Here is an 18,074-nt window from a genome sequence, read left to right on the forward strand (position 1 = left end):
AGCATGCATATGTGGGATAAAGGACACGGAGATAAAAATCAAGCAGGTCTTAATCATCATTTTGACATTGTCTGATGACAGTTTAGATTTCTGAGAAATGGCTGACACACCCATAACCCTTTTTTGAAGAAAAGTGCCAGGTGTGAAATGCCAAATCCTGCTCCCACCGAAATCAGTGGCAAAACTTCAATTGCCTTCAATTAGCTAGGATTTGACTCAAGTCTAGAAAAGGTCACAAGGAGAAAAAAACAAAGAAATTATTTGAGTCAGCAAGTTAAACTGGACACAGGTTGGGATAACTCTGCGCCATCACTCCCATATGCGCCTGCACTCTGAAAAAGAAGGGGAAACCATAGACATCCACTGGAAAAAAATCTTAATAACTGTGTCTTATTTAGCTTTCCCATTTCCCACAATCCTTTTAAACACATGCGCTCATTGACTTCAATTGGAGATTTGTAGTTGAAAGGACATGGTTTGAATGCTTTTGGCGGGGTTCCAATTTCTACAAATCACATCTTCATTCAGGTAACTGTTTCCTATTGTACCTTGGAGCCAGACTGAGCTTACCAACAATGTAGAGTACCTTACACAATTAACTGAAACCAATGAGACTCCTTGTGGAGTAAGTTACTAATCACTGTGAGAATCTTATTCACAAGTGAACCCTCAATTGTTATTTTTTTCAGATGTTAAATTTGGATGATTACACAAAGTTGGCATTGTGCTCTTCTCCCATCTAGCCTGGAATCATTAATATGAATCTTAATTACATTAAATATGCATGTAGGTTAAGTCACAAAACTGCATGTAACAACCTCATGCTGTCCAAAAAACCCCAAGAGGAAGTCAGTTGCTTACGGAGCAATAAAAAGCAGATTAAAATTGAGCAGACCGACAGTATTTGCTCTAGAGGAACAAGAGACATGAAGCCTATGGTGCCTTTAGGCTTGATGGTAGCTATTGTTGCCCTTGCTTCTTCTGGCTGTTTTAACAGGTAGAGCACTCTCACTTTCACTGACCTTGGATAGAAACATTTTTGATGCTTGGATGTGTTACTAATTTCTTTCCTTTATGTTTCAAAGTGCAAAGGTGTTTCGTGTGATGCCTCAAAATGAAAAACAAGTGAATTTCTTGAAGCACTTGGCCAGCATTAAACAGGTGAGAAATTTTACAGGGATTTTTATGGGGAATTTGGATTTTGGTTATTCAATACCTGGTATGTTTTTTCTTTCTCCCACGGGCGCCTGAGGGGTGGGCCCACAGCAGCTGCTGCAGAACCTCACAGAATACCTGGTATGTTGCGGTGTGGACGTTTTAAAACTGTATAGAATAAGACTGTGTCATATTTTTATTGAGTTCTGACAACTTGCCTGGGACTGTACACACATTAAATAAGACACAGCCTTTTTCCCCAAGGGGCTTTTGATTTAGTTTAGAGACAGATAAAACAGGTAAGGCATCACAGACAAATTCTGCACTAAAGTATATGTGCACAGCTGCCACTGAACTCAGTTGAGTTCACAGTCAAGTTTCTGAGGACAGAGCTCTGCTGTGTATTACACAGTGTAAAACACTGCCCCCCCCAACCCCAACAGAAGTCTCTACTTCCACAGAGGTGGCAGTGCAGCAGCCCTACTGAATTCTTCCCCATAGTCACAGACAATTCAAAAGTAGATTAGTCTGATTTCCAAGCAAAAAATCCAGCTGGAAGTTTCTGCTGCTTGGACTAAGATGCCAAGATATTGAGGGATCCATGGATTTAATGGGGGAAAAACTCTCTTGGCAATTCCAAGAAAAATCCACTTCTCCTCTTCCCAGATGGATTAATTAGAAGAAAATATTTTCTAGATCCTTTGTGACCTTTATGGTAACATAAGGGGTTTCCATTCTATCAAGCATTTCAGTATTATAGCAACTTCAGGGTTGTATTACTTAACGGTCTATGAGAAGTTTATAAATCAGTCATAAAATGTTGCTCTTGTGTGGACTTTAGCATAAAGAAGTTACTGGTCTGAAGGCTTCTGGTCTGAAAACAGGGCACTAAAATAGATATATAGTATATTCAGTTGCATTCAGTACACACATCTTTGCATAGCAACTCTTGAGTTTATGTATGTTCAAGATGCTTATAAGATAAAAATATAAAACAGTTTTTGAAATCTATGCAGGGGTTCCATTGGCATTTTAATGGAAGCGTTATGACTTCAGGGTCAGCATGACAAGCAGACTTTTTCACACTGTAGCCCAAGGTCTTTTTGAAAAGTGCTTCTGTAATGAATCCAAATAAATAAAAGCTACAAGTGCCATTTTATAATCAAAATAACATCAAAGTACTGGGAAATTTTTTCAAAGTATTTTCATATTTTTCCTCTCCCATCAAGAAAATATCTAAAGTGACTTACAAATACTGTACAAAATTGGACCTTATTTTAGGAGACTGAAAAAAAAACCATATTGTTTGAAAGTTTCCATAACTTTCAGCACGATGCAATGTAAATTGTATGCAACCCACGTCTCCCAAAAGAGCTGTTGATCTTGGAATGCTTAACATATTATATATTATACAGACAAAAATGAAATGCTGGGCCTTTAAACAATAGCCTCTGGTGAGCCCTGCTCTTTCTCTCATTGAAGTCAATATCAACAGTCTCTGTTTGGAATGGGAATTTTGTTATTAGCTACAATAACAGAAAGACTGTAACTTCTAATATAACAGAAGTTCTCCAACTGTGGTCTACAGATTACCAGTGGTCTGTGAGCTTCATCCAGGTGGTCTGTGCATAGCTCCCTCTAAAATGCATTCCGAACAGCCACACTCAAGAGAATGAAGGGCCACCAGTGTTCCTTGTAAGCTGTATGCTTGTGCATCCACTCCAGAGAGATTTAAGTGATGCCTAGCTGATTTGCAGAGTGCTCACAGCTAGGTTTTGTTTTTTCTATTGGTGAAGCACATTCACACACACTTTGGTGCACATAAAATTTATGCTGCAGGTGGATGGCAAAAATCCTTACATCAATGGAAAAGATTAGAGGTAGTATTGAGGGCTGTCCACCAAGTTAGTGGAGCTATGAAGGTGTGGCTCCACTAATTAGGTGCCTGGACCCTGGAGAGGATGCACACATAAGGTGAGGTGGTAGTCTTGGGGGAAAGTAGGAGGGAACAGTGGGATGAGGTGGAGAGAACAGGAGGTAGGTGTGGGGGACAGTAGGGTGAGAAGAGGGGTTAGGGGGAATTTGGGATATGCAAGGCTGCAGTAGTGAAAAAAAGAGGTCTTTCCCCATCTACAGGGCTGTGGCTGCTGGTAGCCCTCCTCCCCAGCCTCAGTTTTGTGGCTACTGCAAAAGCAGAGAGACTCCCATCCTTTCTAGACTCAGCTCAGGGGGCTGCTGCAGCAGGGAAGAGAGGGCCCATCCATCACATTAGAAAGGCAAGACTACAGATCTTAAAATATGAATTGTGTGCTTTTTTTGTGGAACAATATGTTAATTATCTAAGGTATTGTTAATATAGAGGTTTTAGGCAAATTGGTTTACAATAGCTAGCTATAAATATAAACAACATTTGGAAAAATAATTAAGTGACCTGCCAAGGCCCTCATCAATTTTCAAGTGACCAAGAATAAACCAGTTTGAGAACTACTGTACTATAATATTAAAAGTAACGCAGTGATAGCTGTGTTAGTCTGTAATCTATCAAAACAAAAAAGCAGTTGTGTAGCACTTCAAAGACTAACAAAATAATTTATTAGGTGATGAGCTTTCGTGGGACAAACCCACTGTAGATCTGAAGAAGTGGGTCTGTCCCATGAAAGCTCATCACCTAATAAATTATGTTATTCTTTAAAGTGCTACACAACTGCTTTTTTGTTTTGATATAATATTAAAAGGAATTTACTAGCAACTGCAGCAAAACTAGAGCATCACCATTTCATAAAATCAAAGGATGAGTCTTAGATTCATGTTTGCATGTATTAAATGAAGGGTCCTGCTGATCCAGCTTTAACTGAAACCATTGGGAGCTGGAGCAGACACGTAATACCTTTTATTATGGGGGAGGAAGGAGAAGAGGACCCAGGGTAGATTTTCAGTTTCTTAACAGATTTTCAGGTATCCTGAGATGCGTTTTGTGTGTGACTGCAGCAATGACATCACTGCAGCTCTCTTTGATTGTTTGTCTTCAAAGCAGCACTCTAGGGAAAATACTTTTTAAAAATCATACTCTAAATTTACACCACCTATTATTTAGCACAGTTAGGCTACGTCTACAACACAGCCTAAACGCAAAATAAGCTATGCAATTTGTACTTCACAAATTATATAACTTATTTCGAGTGTAGTTCAAAATAAGCTATTTTGGCATTTGAAACAGTGCCACATGTGGAAATAAAGTGCTATTTCAAAGCATCCCTAACTCCTGCAATGATGTGTACAGGGATGCTGAAACAGTGTGCCTGTTACTATGGAAAAATATTTTGAACTAATGGAGGCATTTCAAAGACACAGAGTAGCTGTTTCAGGCTACCTTGGTATCCTGAAATAGCTCTGACATGTAGACATAGCCTTTCTGTTGAATGATCAGTCCCCAGCACAGTTGGAAAAAGGGTCTTTCGTAGTAGACTCAAACTTCTGACATGACTCCATTGTCAGAAATACGACTTTATTTCAAAGAGAAAACAAAACACTAACGTATCATCATTCTCCTGAACATTAAACTATTCAGAAGTGCATATATGATTGCATACACATTAAAATGAGACACTTTGAACCTCTCCTATGCAGCTTGATTTCTGGCACCCAGATTCAGCCCATCGTATAGTCTCACAGATGGTGGTGGATTTCCATGTCAGTGCACATCAATCCAGATCTGTACAGACTCTCATGGAGCAGAATGAAATTCAATATGAGTAAGTTTTATTTAATTATTCTAGCACACTGGAGATAGAAAGCTGTCTGGAGATCAGTGGGGAGGTTTTCAGAAACACTTAAGTGACTAAGCAGCTCACGTCCCGTTGACTTTCAATTAATTCCATATCTATTGCAGTCCACTCAAACAAGAATAGTTAGGTTGTAAAATGTCCAAGGATTCAGATTTTACTTTGTTCCAAGTGCTGAGATTTTTCCATTAACCTGAGTTTGCCCAAACCACTGCACTGATTTGTTTTAATGCTATAGAATCCCAACAAAACCTCCTAGTTTTGTAAGGCAGACACCTACACATACATGTAGTCCCACTTTGACGACAGTTGTGGGGGATAAGTACAGCTAAAAATAAGGCCCAATGTGTCCAGAGGGTACCCCCAAAAAAGGGAAATCTAGGAAATCTGCATGATGATGATAGGCTACTATAAGACTTAATTTGTGTCTGTAAGAGCTTTGACATCCTCAGCTAAAAGGGAAATAGCACATTATTAATATAGCAGGCTCAGCAGAAAAAGAATGATTGAATACTTAGAGACCTACAACATTCTTCATCACTTTTCAGCCAGGGTCTGAAGTAAACTCAAGTATACCAAAAGCAATGTCCTATAAGCGTATTATCATTTTGAACAGAGAATAAGGATTCTACTCCTGGTAGTTTGTATGGCATCTTTTCTGTGGCCTGATAATATGGAGTTATTAAATATACCTTATCAGAGAGAAAGGTAAATAGTTTAAATACTAGCCCAAGACTCAGGAAACCCATGAGATCAATTCCTTGCTCTACTGTGCAATGTGTGTGTTACCCTGGGCAAGTCTCTAAGAGCTTATGTACACTCGGGCCAGGTCTACACTTCTGGGAAGATCAATGCTGCCACAGTCCATCTTCCTGAGTTTCATTTAGCACATCTGGTAGAGATGCGTTAAATCGAACTTACAGAACACCTGTGTGGGCACCAGTACTCCTAGCCCTTGTTAGGAGTAAGGGAAGGTGACCTCCCTTAGTGGAGATGGCACAGAAGCCTGAATTAAGGTGCATTGACTCCAGCCATGTAATTAGCACAGCTGGAACTGCATACTTTAATTCAATTTTCTTCTGTACTGTAATAATGCCCTATAATAACTACAGATGTAGTATGGGTGCTCCACTGTCAATATAGCTGTCCTCCTGCACCTCTAATCAAAGAATTTTGGAAGCAGTGCCCCTTCGGCCCACACATGCTCTTTCCCTCCCTCATGCTCTGCCTGAAGGTTATCTATCACTGAGCAGGTGAATTTCCCATCATTCCTTCTCAGCCACCCTTACCCTGTGATGGAGAGAGTAGCAGTCCAGTTTACTTACTTTATATTTGATAGTGTTAGTTAATAGTCCTTCAGTTACCATTCCTTTGTGCAGTACCTTGAAAGTTTCTGTTCTTCAATTCTTTAAAAAAAAAAAATCTTCTGACCCATTTTCCCAACTCATGCCTGGTTCCCTTGGCTTTAAAAGGTCCCAGTCCAGAAGGAAGGGAAGTAATTCCCATGGCAGATGGACATTTGCTGCGGTGGGTGCCTCGCAGAGGGAGACGTCTGCAGAAGTGCACCTTCAGCCAGCAGCAAAAAGCGAGGTCCTGAAAGAACTGGAAGCTAAAGCTGAAACTCCTTCTCATGGAGGGTGCTCTTAAACCAGCATCTGACCTGGTGTTAAGTCCTTTACAGGACACAGATTGTCCCTAGAGCCAACTGGCACCCAATTCATGTAAAAGATGAACACTCTATTGCCTGCCATTACTCTGAGTATTTCTTATGAGTGGGAGAAAGTGCATGGAGGCATTTCTGACAGTCCTTAATTCCAATATATTGATATGGAGGATCAATTCCACGAGCGATTACTTTCCTTGGACTTCATGGAGAATGCATGGGATCCCCAGTCTACTTGAGAGGCAGCTGTTGTGAGACCTAGTATTGGTAAGGGCTATGTGACTGGGATTCCTACATGGATGTTCGATGAGTCTTTGGATGTTGTTTAGTACAGAGAGAGCAGCTTGGCCAATGGAACAATCCTTCTAGTGCTATTTACATAGGGAATTATATTGGCTGAGCAATGCTGTTAAAGGGTGTGGATTTTTTACATCCCTCATCAATGTAATTAACCCAACCTAATTGTCCAATGTAGACTAGGTCAGAGTCACTCTGTACCTTTGAACCCCATCTGTAAAATAGGGATAGTACTCCTCTGCCTTACAGAGGTGTTATGAGAATAAACTTGGGCAAGACTATGAAGTGCTCATAGGCTATGTCAAAGGGCCCTATAAAGCATCTGTGGTCCTCAGACCCTGGGAGTCTCCCGACTATGTCTGGAGATTTTCTAGGGATCCACACCTCCAGTCAAAACTTTTCAAGGTCCACAGGTGCAAAAATAAAGATTGAAAACCCATGCCTTAGACACACATATTGTATGGGATTAATATTTTCTTTACCAGCCAGAATTATATATATATATTGTATTACAGAATTTTATTCAATAACCTGCAAGAAGAGATTGAAAAACAGTTTGATGGCAAGAGGAATTTAACTGGCAGACACAGTTATGCAAAATACAATGACTGGGATAAGGTAGGATACTAAGATTATGGATTTATGGGTGAATCCTGACCCTTCCTTCATGGCTGCAGAGGTCCCTCTGGCAGGATCTGAAGAGGCCTCTCCAGCAGAATTTGAAAGGGTGACAGAGAAAGTTTACAGCTTTGAACAGCGTGAGGCCCCAACCCTTGTAGATTAGTCATGTGCAGTGGGGTCTGAGATGAGACGCAGTAGGAGAGAAGTTGGATCAGAGAATCTGCCACTACACAGATCTTCTTGTCCTGCCTCTGCACAAAGGGAGCAGAGAAGAGGGGAAAAGTTAAAAAGAGACATTTCCAGCTTTCAAATAACCATCAAGGAGCATCTCCACAGCATCTCTGCAGCCCGGAAGTGGGAAATGAGATTGCTCTGTTATTCCCCTGTATATAACCCAAGCAGAAAACCAAATTGTTCGGGTTGGGGAAAGGATCATTTAACCCTTTGATACAAATGGAGGCTATGAATCAAGAAAGCGTGTGCATAAGCCCTATGGGCTTAAAGTTAAGCATGTTGTTCATGCTGACCTGCATGAGAATGCCTTCCTGAATCAGTACTATAAACAAAAGCAGTCACACTTTGATTCTGAATCACATTTAATCCAAAACTCGTTCAGTAACTGCAAATTGTGTTAACCTAGATTGCTGCCTGGACTGCGAGAATTGCTAAAATTTATCCTAAACTGGTTTCCCGCATGCAGATTGGAAGTACTTTTGAGAAGCGACCCATGTACCTCCTTAAGGTATACATTTCTTCTGGTGAAATTACACACATGAAGAGTGGTTCAGATTTAAAATAGAATTAATTAAGCAGAGGTGAAAAAAGCAACATGCATAAATAATACCACTCCAATCCATTAAATTCCCTACACTGAGGTGAAGAAACAGACTTAGATGAAATAGTGCCTTAGAAAATGATATCTGCAATGGGGATATAGCAATGGAGAGACAGATATTGTAGCAGCAGATCAGATATGACAGTGGTGTATGTGGTAAAAGACCTGAACCGACAAATGTAAGTCTATACTGAGTACATTAGCTAAGGTCTCCAGATATGGTCTAATGCTGAATGTATTAACAAAAACATCTACCAAACTACACAGATCAGCAGGTCTTTTTCATTCAGAGCCAAATCCTGCAAGCCTTTTTAGGCAAGACTTCTGGAAGAAGGACTCACACCTCATGGATCGCACTCATGGCGTGAGGAGGAAGGGCTACTCACAGAATTTCCCTCCTCAAGGGGGAGAGGCAGAAGGCTATCAACAAAAGTGCTGAGTTCTGTCAACAGAACACATTTTTAGTGTGGATGCTCTGTGGGTTTTGTCAACAAAACGCCTGTTTTGTCCACAAAATCTTCTAGTGTATATTTAGCCATAATGAGCTATGGATAGCCAATAAGGAATTAATTCTGCTTGAAATAACTATCCTCGTGAAAACTTTTCAATTCTGTGTCAAAGGAGAAAGGCATAAAAATGCAGCACACAATATAGAAGTGAACTGGGTTCTAGTCACACACAAAATACTTATGGGTTAAAACTCAGGAGGTCTTGAATATCAGTTTCCCCCTTTAGACTAAAGGCAAAATAAATGAGTTTGCTGGCCATGTTTTTAACATTTGAAGGCTACATCTACATTAGCATTCCTCTTTCCAAAGAGGCATACAAATGATGGAAATCAAAAATGCAAATAAGGCACAGATTTAGGACATTGCCACTGGGGCTGGGGGAAAGTTTCAGGAAGAAGGGTTCTCTTGAAGATGGGGTTTACTTTCGAAAGAGCTGCATTTACACTGCTTTTCTTCTTTCGAAAGCAGCTCTTTTGAAAGAATATGCAAATGACATGCCAGATATGTAAATCCATGCCTAATTTGCATTTTCAATTTCCCTCATTTGCATGCCTCTTTCAAAAGAGGAATGCTAGTGTAGACATAATAAATATGTTTTCTACACACAAACTACAGGTTGGATCTCCCTGGTGCTGCACCATCAGAACCTGACTGGTCCCAAACAAGGGAACTTGCTGGACCAGAACTGGTCCCCTGCAGCCAGCTGTTTGGACTGCCTGGCTCCAATGCTGGTCAGCTGGCCCCCTGCTGCTAGCCCCAGCCAGCCAGGCTGCCCCAGCCCGCTGGCCCTACAGCAAGCTGCCACAGCCCTGGCTCCTAGCCCTGGTGGAAGCAGCTCCCCAACCCCACTGGCAGCTCCTACACCCCTGCTGGGCTGCTGATTCCCAGCCTCAGTGGCAACTCCCTAGCCCCAGCTATGGCTCTCTGGCCTCGGCCAGGCTGCCACTCCCGGACAGTCCCTGCTCTGGGACCACAAGGCTCTCTAGTCCAGAAACATCCATGGTCCTGCTGGATCATGGATGTCATCGGATAGGAAAGTACTGGATTTCAGAGGTGCAACCTGTACATATTTTCAGTGTGAATGACTTACTGTAGGTTAAGAGAAAACAATCAAAACAAAAAATAGTAGAGTCTTCATCAGACACCAGTGTGTGTTTCATGTCTCGTGAAATAGCAAGTGCTTTTTTCAGACAACAGTCTGTGAAATTTAACCATAAAAGAAAACACAATCATAGTAGTTATACAGTTACAAGCACCGTATGTAGCTAAACTGGCATTTTCCTTCCACTCTAGAGAAAGGAGGGGAAGCAGTTTTAAATTCAGATTTCATGGCATCACTATTCACATCAGATCTGAATGTTCTAAATATTCACTAATCTTTATACTTTTTTCACTATTCTTGATTATTATTTTTTCTGTAAAGTTCTCTCAGAGAGCCAGAGGCAAAGCGGGGTCTGATTTATTTTGTAGAAATGTCAGTGGAAACCCTACAGGGTCACAGAAGAACAGCTCCCCTATGAAGAAAAGTAACATTTTGTCTTTGAGCAGGTTGGCAGGGAGAGCAGCAGGAAGAAGGCCATCTTCATGGACTGTGGGATCCACGCACGAGAATGGATCTCACCTGCATTCTGCCAGTGGTTTGTGAAGCAGGTAAGAACATCTTATTCAGATATTCCCACATCCAGAGTCTGGCTAGGGTTCAGAGCATGGCCTACTGCCTTCGATGTATAAAGCTGGGGTAGAGCTATGCAGACTAGCCAAGATGAATGATCAAAGAAAGATTCATATCCTATAGCAGGCATTCCAACAGCAGCCGCCAGAGATCATTTCCCCAGCAATTAAATGGAATATGAAAGATATCTCAAGACTGTAATAAATGTTCTGTAGGAGAGGGGAAGAAAACCACACTGGACACTTGTCTCATATGAGATTCTTGTGAGAGGTATAGTCTGACAAAGAGTCCTCTGAGTAACATTTGATCTAAATTAAAAGGCAAGTTTACAGAGAAAAAGGTCTTTCTGTTTTCTTGGCATATTCTCTCTTAAAATATTTGTTCGCTGAAACACATCTGTAAGTTGTGTAGTTATTTTTACTGAATAATTGGGGTCTTCATCAATGTAGAGGTGGGACAGAATTATGCTTCTTGTAAACATCTCTCTGTTATAGGCAATTATCACCTACGGGAGGGACAAGATCATGACACGTCTACTGGACAATCTGAACTTCTACGTTCTTCCTGTATTCAACATTGATGGCTACGTCTGGAGCTGGACTCAAGTACTACCCTCATTTTGTTATTTTCTATCCCCGCTTAAAATAAAAACATCTCTCTAGGACTTTTATTATTCCTGAGAATATAACTTAGAACAATTGTGTAATAAACTTCATAATAGAGCAAGGATTCCCTTAGATTGCCCTCTGGTGTAAAGTAATGCTCAGTGGAAAATTAATCACAACTATACATAGAAAATGATGTGATCTAAGCTGTTACCACTCCAACAAAATCTAGTTCTTCTCATTGATAGTTCTCTGAAAACAACTGCTCAATAGGCAGCAACAGTTAAAAAAGCTAACAGAACATTAGAAACCATTAGGACAGGGCAGATAAGACAGAAAATATAATAATGGCACAATATGAACCCATGGTTCACACACACTTTAAACACAGTATGCAGTTCTTGTCATCCCATATCAGAAAAGATATATTAGAATTGGGAAAAGTACAGAGAAAGGCAACAAAAGTGAATGGGGGATGGAATGAATTCCACATGGGGAGTAATTAAAAAGAGTGGTCCTGTTCAGCTTACAAAAGAATAGCTAAGAAGTGATATATTAGAAGTCTATACAATCATGAATGCAGTGGAGAAATTGAACAAACTATTTACCTCTTTATGCAACACAAGAATTAGGAGTCACCCAGTAAAATCAATAGGCAACAGCTTTAAAAACAAACAAACGGAAGTGTTTCTTCAAAAAATGCACAGTCAACCTGTGAAGTTCTTACCAGGGGATGTTGTGAAGCCAAAATATAACTAGGTTGAAAAATTAAAAAGAATGAAACAAGTTTCAGGAGGATAGTCCATCAATGGCTATTTGCCATTATGGTCAGGGATGAAACCTCCAACTGCCTGAAACTGGGCCTGGGTGACAGGCCCTGAATCACTCAAAATAATCCTGTTCCATTCATTCCCTTGGATGGATATGTCACTGGCCACTGCCAGAAGACAAGCTTCAGATCATTTCTCCAACTGAATAACGTGGTTCTCATGTTCTTGTTCAAGATTAAGAACCACGCCATTTTCCCTATAGAGAATCGTACTGTTTTTATTTTTAGTTCTTGTCTCTAACAAAACCTTTAGACAGAATTCACCCAGGTAAGGTAGTAGGGCTTGACTAAGGTCGTCAATACCATATAAGTGCCTCATTGACCTTTTGTGGAGATGAAGAAATGCATGGGTATGTAACGCTGCCAGTCCTTTGCACCTTTTGCTAACCAAAGCTGGGTGTTCTACACTGGCCCTGAATGGACTAGTGCAGAGAAGACTATTTAACTAGGAATGAGGTGGTGATATCTGATCCATGCTTACACCAATCCAATTGCCCCACCCCATGCAAAAACTGCATCCTCCCTTGTTCAAATAGCAGTGGAGGAACAGCTGTATTGTAGTCCTGGGCCTGGGCGCGAGGGCTAGATTCTCTCCACGGCCCCTATACAAAGCTTGATTACATGGGTTATACACAGCAGAGGCTACATATGAATTTCACACATTAACAATTACCTCATTGCTTCTCAGATATAACAGATTGTTCTAAGATCAGAACAGGATGCTTTCTTTTTCTGGTTGCTGCAGTTCACAGTACTTTTTCTGTAGTCACATCAAGCCTTGTGTTTATAGTTACTTAAAAGCATCATATATCGCCAGCTGGGAATGAACTCCAAACAAATGGGAAGAAAAATGCCTATTCTAATTGTTAAGCTCTTTGCTAACACACTGTAGACTTGAAGTACAGTTCATGGTTTGGCAATTCTGACTGATGCTGGATAAATTCATTAGATGTGCATTCCCAGCTGACTGCTTTTTGTTTGACTGGGATTGTCTCTTATTTTTCATATGAAAGTCCTATTGTTAACCATGTGGATTTTAGACAAGTTCTGAATCAATTTTTACCTTTCACAATGTACCCAATTTAAGAAAATAAGGAAGATGAGGTCATGAATACCAGTTTAAATATATCAATCATTTTGTCTTGTAGGATCGCATGTGGAGAAAGAACCGTTCCAAAAACTCCAGCACCCACTGCATTGGTACTGATCTGAACAGGAATTTTGCTGCTGCATGGGGCAGTAAGTAACTTCACTAAAATAAAGAAAATATTAAAATGAATCAGCAGGAGTGGGTTGATGATATGGGTAAACTTGCCAGTCAATGAAAATGAAGAAGTTTAATACTTCAATTAACACTGCATTAAATTTAAACTGTAATTCAAATACTGATAAACTGAACACAAATTTTATTTGCAGCTACTGGTTTTATCTCAAATGACCCATGTGATGAAACTTACATTGGACCTGCACCAGAGTCTGAGGATGAGACTAAAGCTGTTGCCAGTTTCATTCGTAATCACCTGTCCTCCATCAATGCATACCTGAGTATCCATGCTTATTCTCAGATGCTGATGTTCCCCTATGGCTATACTTTCAATAAAGCACCAAATCATGCTGAACTGGTATGTACAGAAAAGTAGATCAAAGATGAATTTGATCTCACACATCAATGACTTCAACAGAGCTACCTATGATTTATAATGTGATAAATGAAATCAGAATCAGCTCAGGTAACTTACTCACGTAGGCTTTTGAAAACTATGAATCCAGTTATAAGATACCGAGACTTTCACGTGGGTTCTTGTGAATTCTCAACTCCTATTTGGAGCCAGTAAAAAAATGTCCATTGAAACTTTTTTAAAAAAATCAAACAACACTTTTTTTTAAAAAAAAAGTGAAATTTTCATAACATTTTGCTGCTTGTATTTGTTTTATGAAACATTATCAGTTTTTCCTTTTTTTCAGAGACAAAATACTAAAAAACCCAAAAGGGGTAAACAGGAAAGAGGGAAAAATGGGAAAAAAGCAAAATAACTTAGTTTTTTTTCCTCATCTTCTGTTTACAACAAATCTGAACCATTTCAAATACTCAAAAACATTTCTTTTAAAAACCATGCGACATGAACATGACTGCAAGTTATTTGTACTTGTACTTTAGCCAAATATCTCTACTACCATTATCTACACAGAAATCCATCAACACTGCCAAGGAGGAGATCAGACCCTTCTCTATATTTCCAGACAAACTCAACCTTTTCTTACAGGATCACTGTCAAGTTTAACAAGTTTAAGAAGCTCCAGATACACCCTTCTAAACGTCCACTCAATAAAAAAGTACAACAGGAGATGATCCCCTGCAGCTGGCAAACAGAGAGGCAACACACAGCTAATAAAAAGATTCAGACAGTCTAATAACCATGGCTCTGTTGTTGGATTGTCTAGCTAAGCAGCCAGAGGGAACACTTAACTTACACACACACACACACACGCATGCACACCCTCCAATGTGTTATTAAAAACAAAGCCATACTTATTAGATCGGCCTAATGTTTTTTTAGCTGTATGTTGCCTCTCTATTTGCCAGCTGCAGGGGATCATCTCCTGTTAAATATCAGACTTCAGACTGATTGCACCTTAAGTGAATTTAGAAAGGTGATGAGCTGATCTAGAACAAACTCCTCTGGAGGCACAGAGGCCTCCATGCTGAGTCCTTAACAGCTCAAGTAAGATGGTCAGAGTGACCAGTTTGGTTTAGATGCACTAGGAAAATGTCCTAAATCCAAGTAAAAACTAGAACTAGCCCTAACCAATAATAAATGTCTACTCATTCCCTACCAAATTGTGCCACATTCAAATCAGTGATTTAGGCCTAGGCATTACTGCAAAGTTTTCTACCAAGTTAACTGCAAAGGAGTAACACCAGTGCAGAACTGGAGTAATACAACAGTGAACCGGTTTAAAAAGATCCCCATCCAATTACAGAGCCAATCAAGCTCTGTAATCATTCTTCCAAAAGCTACGGAATGATGCCACAGAATAACTGATTCCTTGATAATCATTTCCTTGGCCACTTTTGCTCTGAACCTCATTTCGTAATTTAAAAACAATGTACAGTAATCTATGCCCTTTCTTACAACATTACCTGCCATATGCCACGTGTGGAGGTGAGATTCAATCCCGCTCTTCTTAAATCAATGGCAAAACTCTTATTAATTTCTCTAGTTTCAGAACTGAACCCCTAGTTACCAAGAACAACTTTTATACATAAAAGCCAAAGTCTACTTCCATAACTACGATGTGATCTTCTTCAAGAGCACAGACAGAGGCAGGCATGTTCTAACTATTAACAAAACAGACTTTGTTCACCAAACAACTATGCTTTCATGGCATTTGCTCAACGTATTTAAATCACCACACAACTAGCTTTCCTTTTCACTCTCTCTCATTCTTCCCTTTGAAAAACAGATGAAGGTTGCAAAGGCAGCAGTGGAAGCTTTATCCAGTCTGTATGGTACAAAATATGAATATGGTGCATCAGCTACTGTAATCTGTAAGTATCTGAATCCATTTGCTTTTATATACACTAACAACTCACACCAAAATTGTTTAACAATACAGGCTAGGTCTACATGAGAAGCCTCAGTGAACAGAAGTCACTATGAGAAGGGATTTCCCAGCAAAACTTCTGTTGACCGATTGCATCTACACATAAAAGCAGATCAAAAGAGGAATCCGCTCTGTTAACAGACAGCAGCCAGACTGCCTGGCCCTCTCTTGACAGAATGGCTGTCCAGAAGCTCTGCAAACAGGGCTGTCCAGTGAACCGGAAGCCCTATCTGTTGACAAAAGGGCCCCAGAGCATTGGCATGGCTTTTCTGTTGACAGTACACTGTCAAGAGAGATGTTATATCTGAACAGGGAGAGGTATAATGCTGCCAATGGATGTGCCAGGTTGTATCGACAAACTGTCGACAAAGCATATTTTGTGTGTAGACGCTTCGTGGTTTTTCCTGATAAAAGCCTGGTTTTGCCAGGAAAAGCCTCTCGTGTAGACGTAGACACAGAGACTTGCTGCCGCTTTTCAGTTCCAAACATAAAGAGAATGAAACCTGGCAAGGCGATGAGGAGTATTGTTTGCCTCCACATGCTTCAGTGCCTTCCCTGACCCCATGTGAGATTCTACATGTACAGCTGGGGAGAAGATTGTGAGGAAGTATGAGGTGGATACTCTCTGTCCAATCGAACCTGTAGGACATCAGTATTAACTGCATCAGATGTAACTTTGATTATATTTGCTTTCCTACTTTCTAAGTAATTACTCCAGAGAAAGAATTTCTGAAGCAGGGTAAACTCTCTGGTAGCCAAGGAGGTAGAAAGGGACTGTCTGTTCTTCTGATCCAGCTTTCATACACAATTGTGCACAGCGTTTGTGAGATCCATAGTTGGATCTGATGGAAAAAGTATAGTATGAAGTCCAGGCTTGCCATGTTTGTCTCCACCAGAGAAGAAGAGTAGAAAATTACATCAAAATTTTAATAAAGAATGCAAACTCGCCAATATTGTGAATACTCTAAAAAGGAGCAGATTTAGTGCACAATTTTCATGCAAAGACTTGAGGTAGCTAAATATCATTTTACAGCAAGATTCAGATTCCAAAAATGTATTTTGGCCAGGAAAGGTACTTCACTGTGTGCTGATAGCATTCAAGTTTCCAAATTAAAGCACAGTAATGAGGGAACCTGCTAAATAAATTCACTGAGCACGATTTTTTTTTTTAAATAGAAGAACCAAAAAAATTCCTAGGCTGTAACAAGTAGGCTCTTAAGTTGTTTGACTATTTACATATACTGTGGTCATGACTGCAATTATAATGTCCACTTTCCAAGCTCATCCACCATAAGAACATGGATCATATTAGAGGGGCACTGTCAAGTATCCAAATAGGTTTTCTTTTTGTTGTAACTTTCCAATTTTGTAGAAAGTGTAGATGCTTGAAATTTACCTTAGTTTTATCCCCTTTATTTGGCAAATGCTAATGTTTTCTTACAGTACATAAGACAACCTACCATTCTTTGCTAAATACTTATTCTTGTCATCAGCACTAGCAAACTTGTTGTGAAGAGTGTCATCCTGGTTGGGGACAGTGCTGTTTAATTAACAGGTTCCTCATTCCATCTAGTAAATCAAAATATTACATGGTCTTACATGAAAACAAAAAGGGTGGTTCATTGCTCTGCAGATTATATCTTTCAAAAAGAAACTTGTTTTGACACATGATCCTTTTTAAGCATTTGTTAAATCCTTGTTCTCCTTCTTGCCCAATTCCAGAGCAAAACAACAAGGTAAATGCTGCAATTGTCACTCATGACATCAGTGGTAGAAAAACAGGAAACTTCTTCTACCACTGTCTTCAATAGTAGTTCCACGAAATACTATAATCCTTTGCAATCCAAATTCTCTCTCTTTTCATTATTAGTACAGTAGCCTTCCACTTCTTCATAAGCAGCCACTATACCTTTCATTTGGTTTTGTTTTTAATTCTTTTAGCCAGGAGGATTTCTTCTATCTCTCTGAATGACCTCATTTGGTTTAGATAGCATCTCCTTGTTACACTTCCCATATTCAACGTATGGCCATATGTTTTTGGTCAAAAGTACCGATATTTTAGATTAACAGAACCCCATCCGTCTGACACACATACCTTCCTATTTAAAAGGGTTCCTTTCCCGCTTTCTGCTGTCACTGTCTTTCTGTAGCACCTATTATGCCAATATTATATGTTTTACAGATCCTACTTCTGGTGGCTCTGATGACTGGGCCTATGATCAGGGCATCAAATACTCCTTCATCTTTGAGCTCCGTGACAAGGGCAGATACGGTTTTCTCCTCCCTGAATCTAAGATAAAGCCAACTTGTGAGGAGACCATGCTGGCAATCAAGTCTATTGGCACCTACATCCTCAGCTATGCTTCGTGATTCTTGCCATCTACAGAGTGTACTTTGCTTTCAAATAGTTAGAAATCTCTTCCCTTCAGAGCCTATTTCAAGCCCCAGAATCCAAAACAGCACTACTACTCACATTTGCTGACCAACTGCTGATAGTTAT

General features: G+C 40.0%; 1 protein-coding gene and 1 long non-coding RNA gene across 3 annotated transcripts in view; one reads left to right on the forward strand and one right to left on the reverse strand.

Annotated features, from left to right (window-relative positions):
- Positions 1 to 821: 821 nt before the first annotated feature.
- Positions 822 to 18,041, forward strand: LOC142018719 (mast cell carboxypeptidase A-like). Its single transcript, XM_075004726.1, has 11 exons — positions 822 to 997; positions 1,086 to 1,161; positions 4,783 to 4,907; positions 7,413 to 7,515; positions 8,159 to 8,260; positions 10,411 to 10,512; positions 11,029 to 11,139; positions 13,117 to 13,207; positions 13,385 to 13,590; positions 15,434 to 15,518; positions 17,757 to 18,041. The coding sequence occupies exons 1-11, from the start codon at positions 822 to 824 to the stop codon at positions 17,942 to 17,944; spliced, it is 1,365 nt and encodes a 454-aa protein (XP_074860827.1). The 3' UTR covers positions 17,945 to 18,041.
- The window catches only part of LOC142018721 (uncharacterized), a 45,404-nt gene continuing 32,107 nt past the window's right edge, over positions 4,778 to 18,074 (reverse strand). For both annotated transcript variants that reach the window (XR_012646899.1, XR_012646898.1), the window contains one exon: positions 4,778 to 7,769. This is a non-coding gene — a long non-coding RNA (uncharacterized LOC142018721). The remainder of the gene's footprint in view (positions 7,770 to 18,074) is intronic.

The sequence above is a fragment of the Carettochelys insculpta genome, chromosome 10 (assembly GCF_033958435.1).
Source record: "Carettochelys insculpta isolate YL-2023 chromosome 10, ASM3395843v1, whole genome shotgun sequence".
Lineage (NCBI taxonomy): Eukaryota > Metazoa > Chordata > Testudines > Carettochelyidae > Carettochelys > Carettochelys insculpta.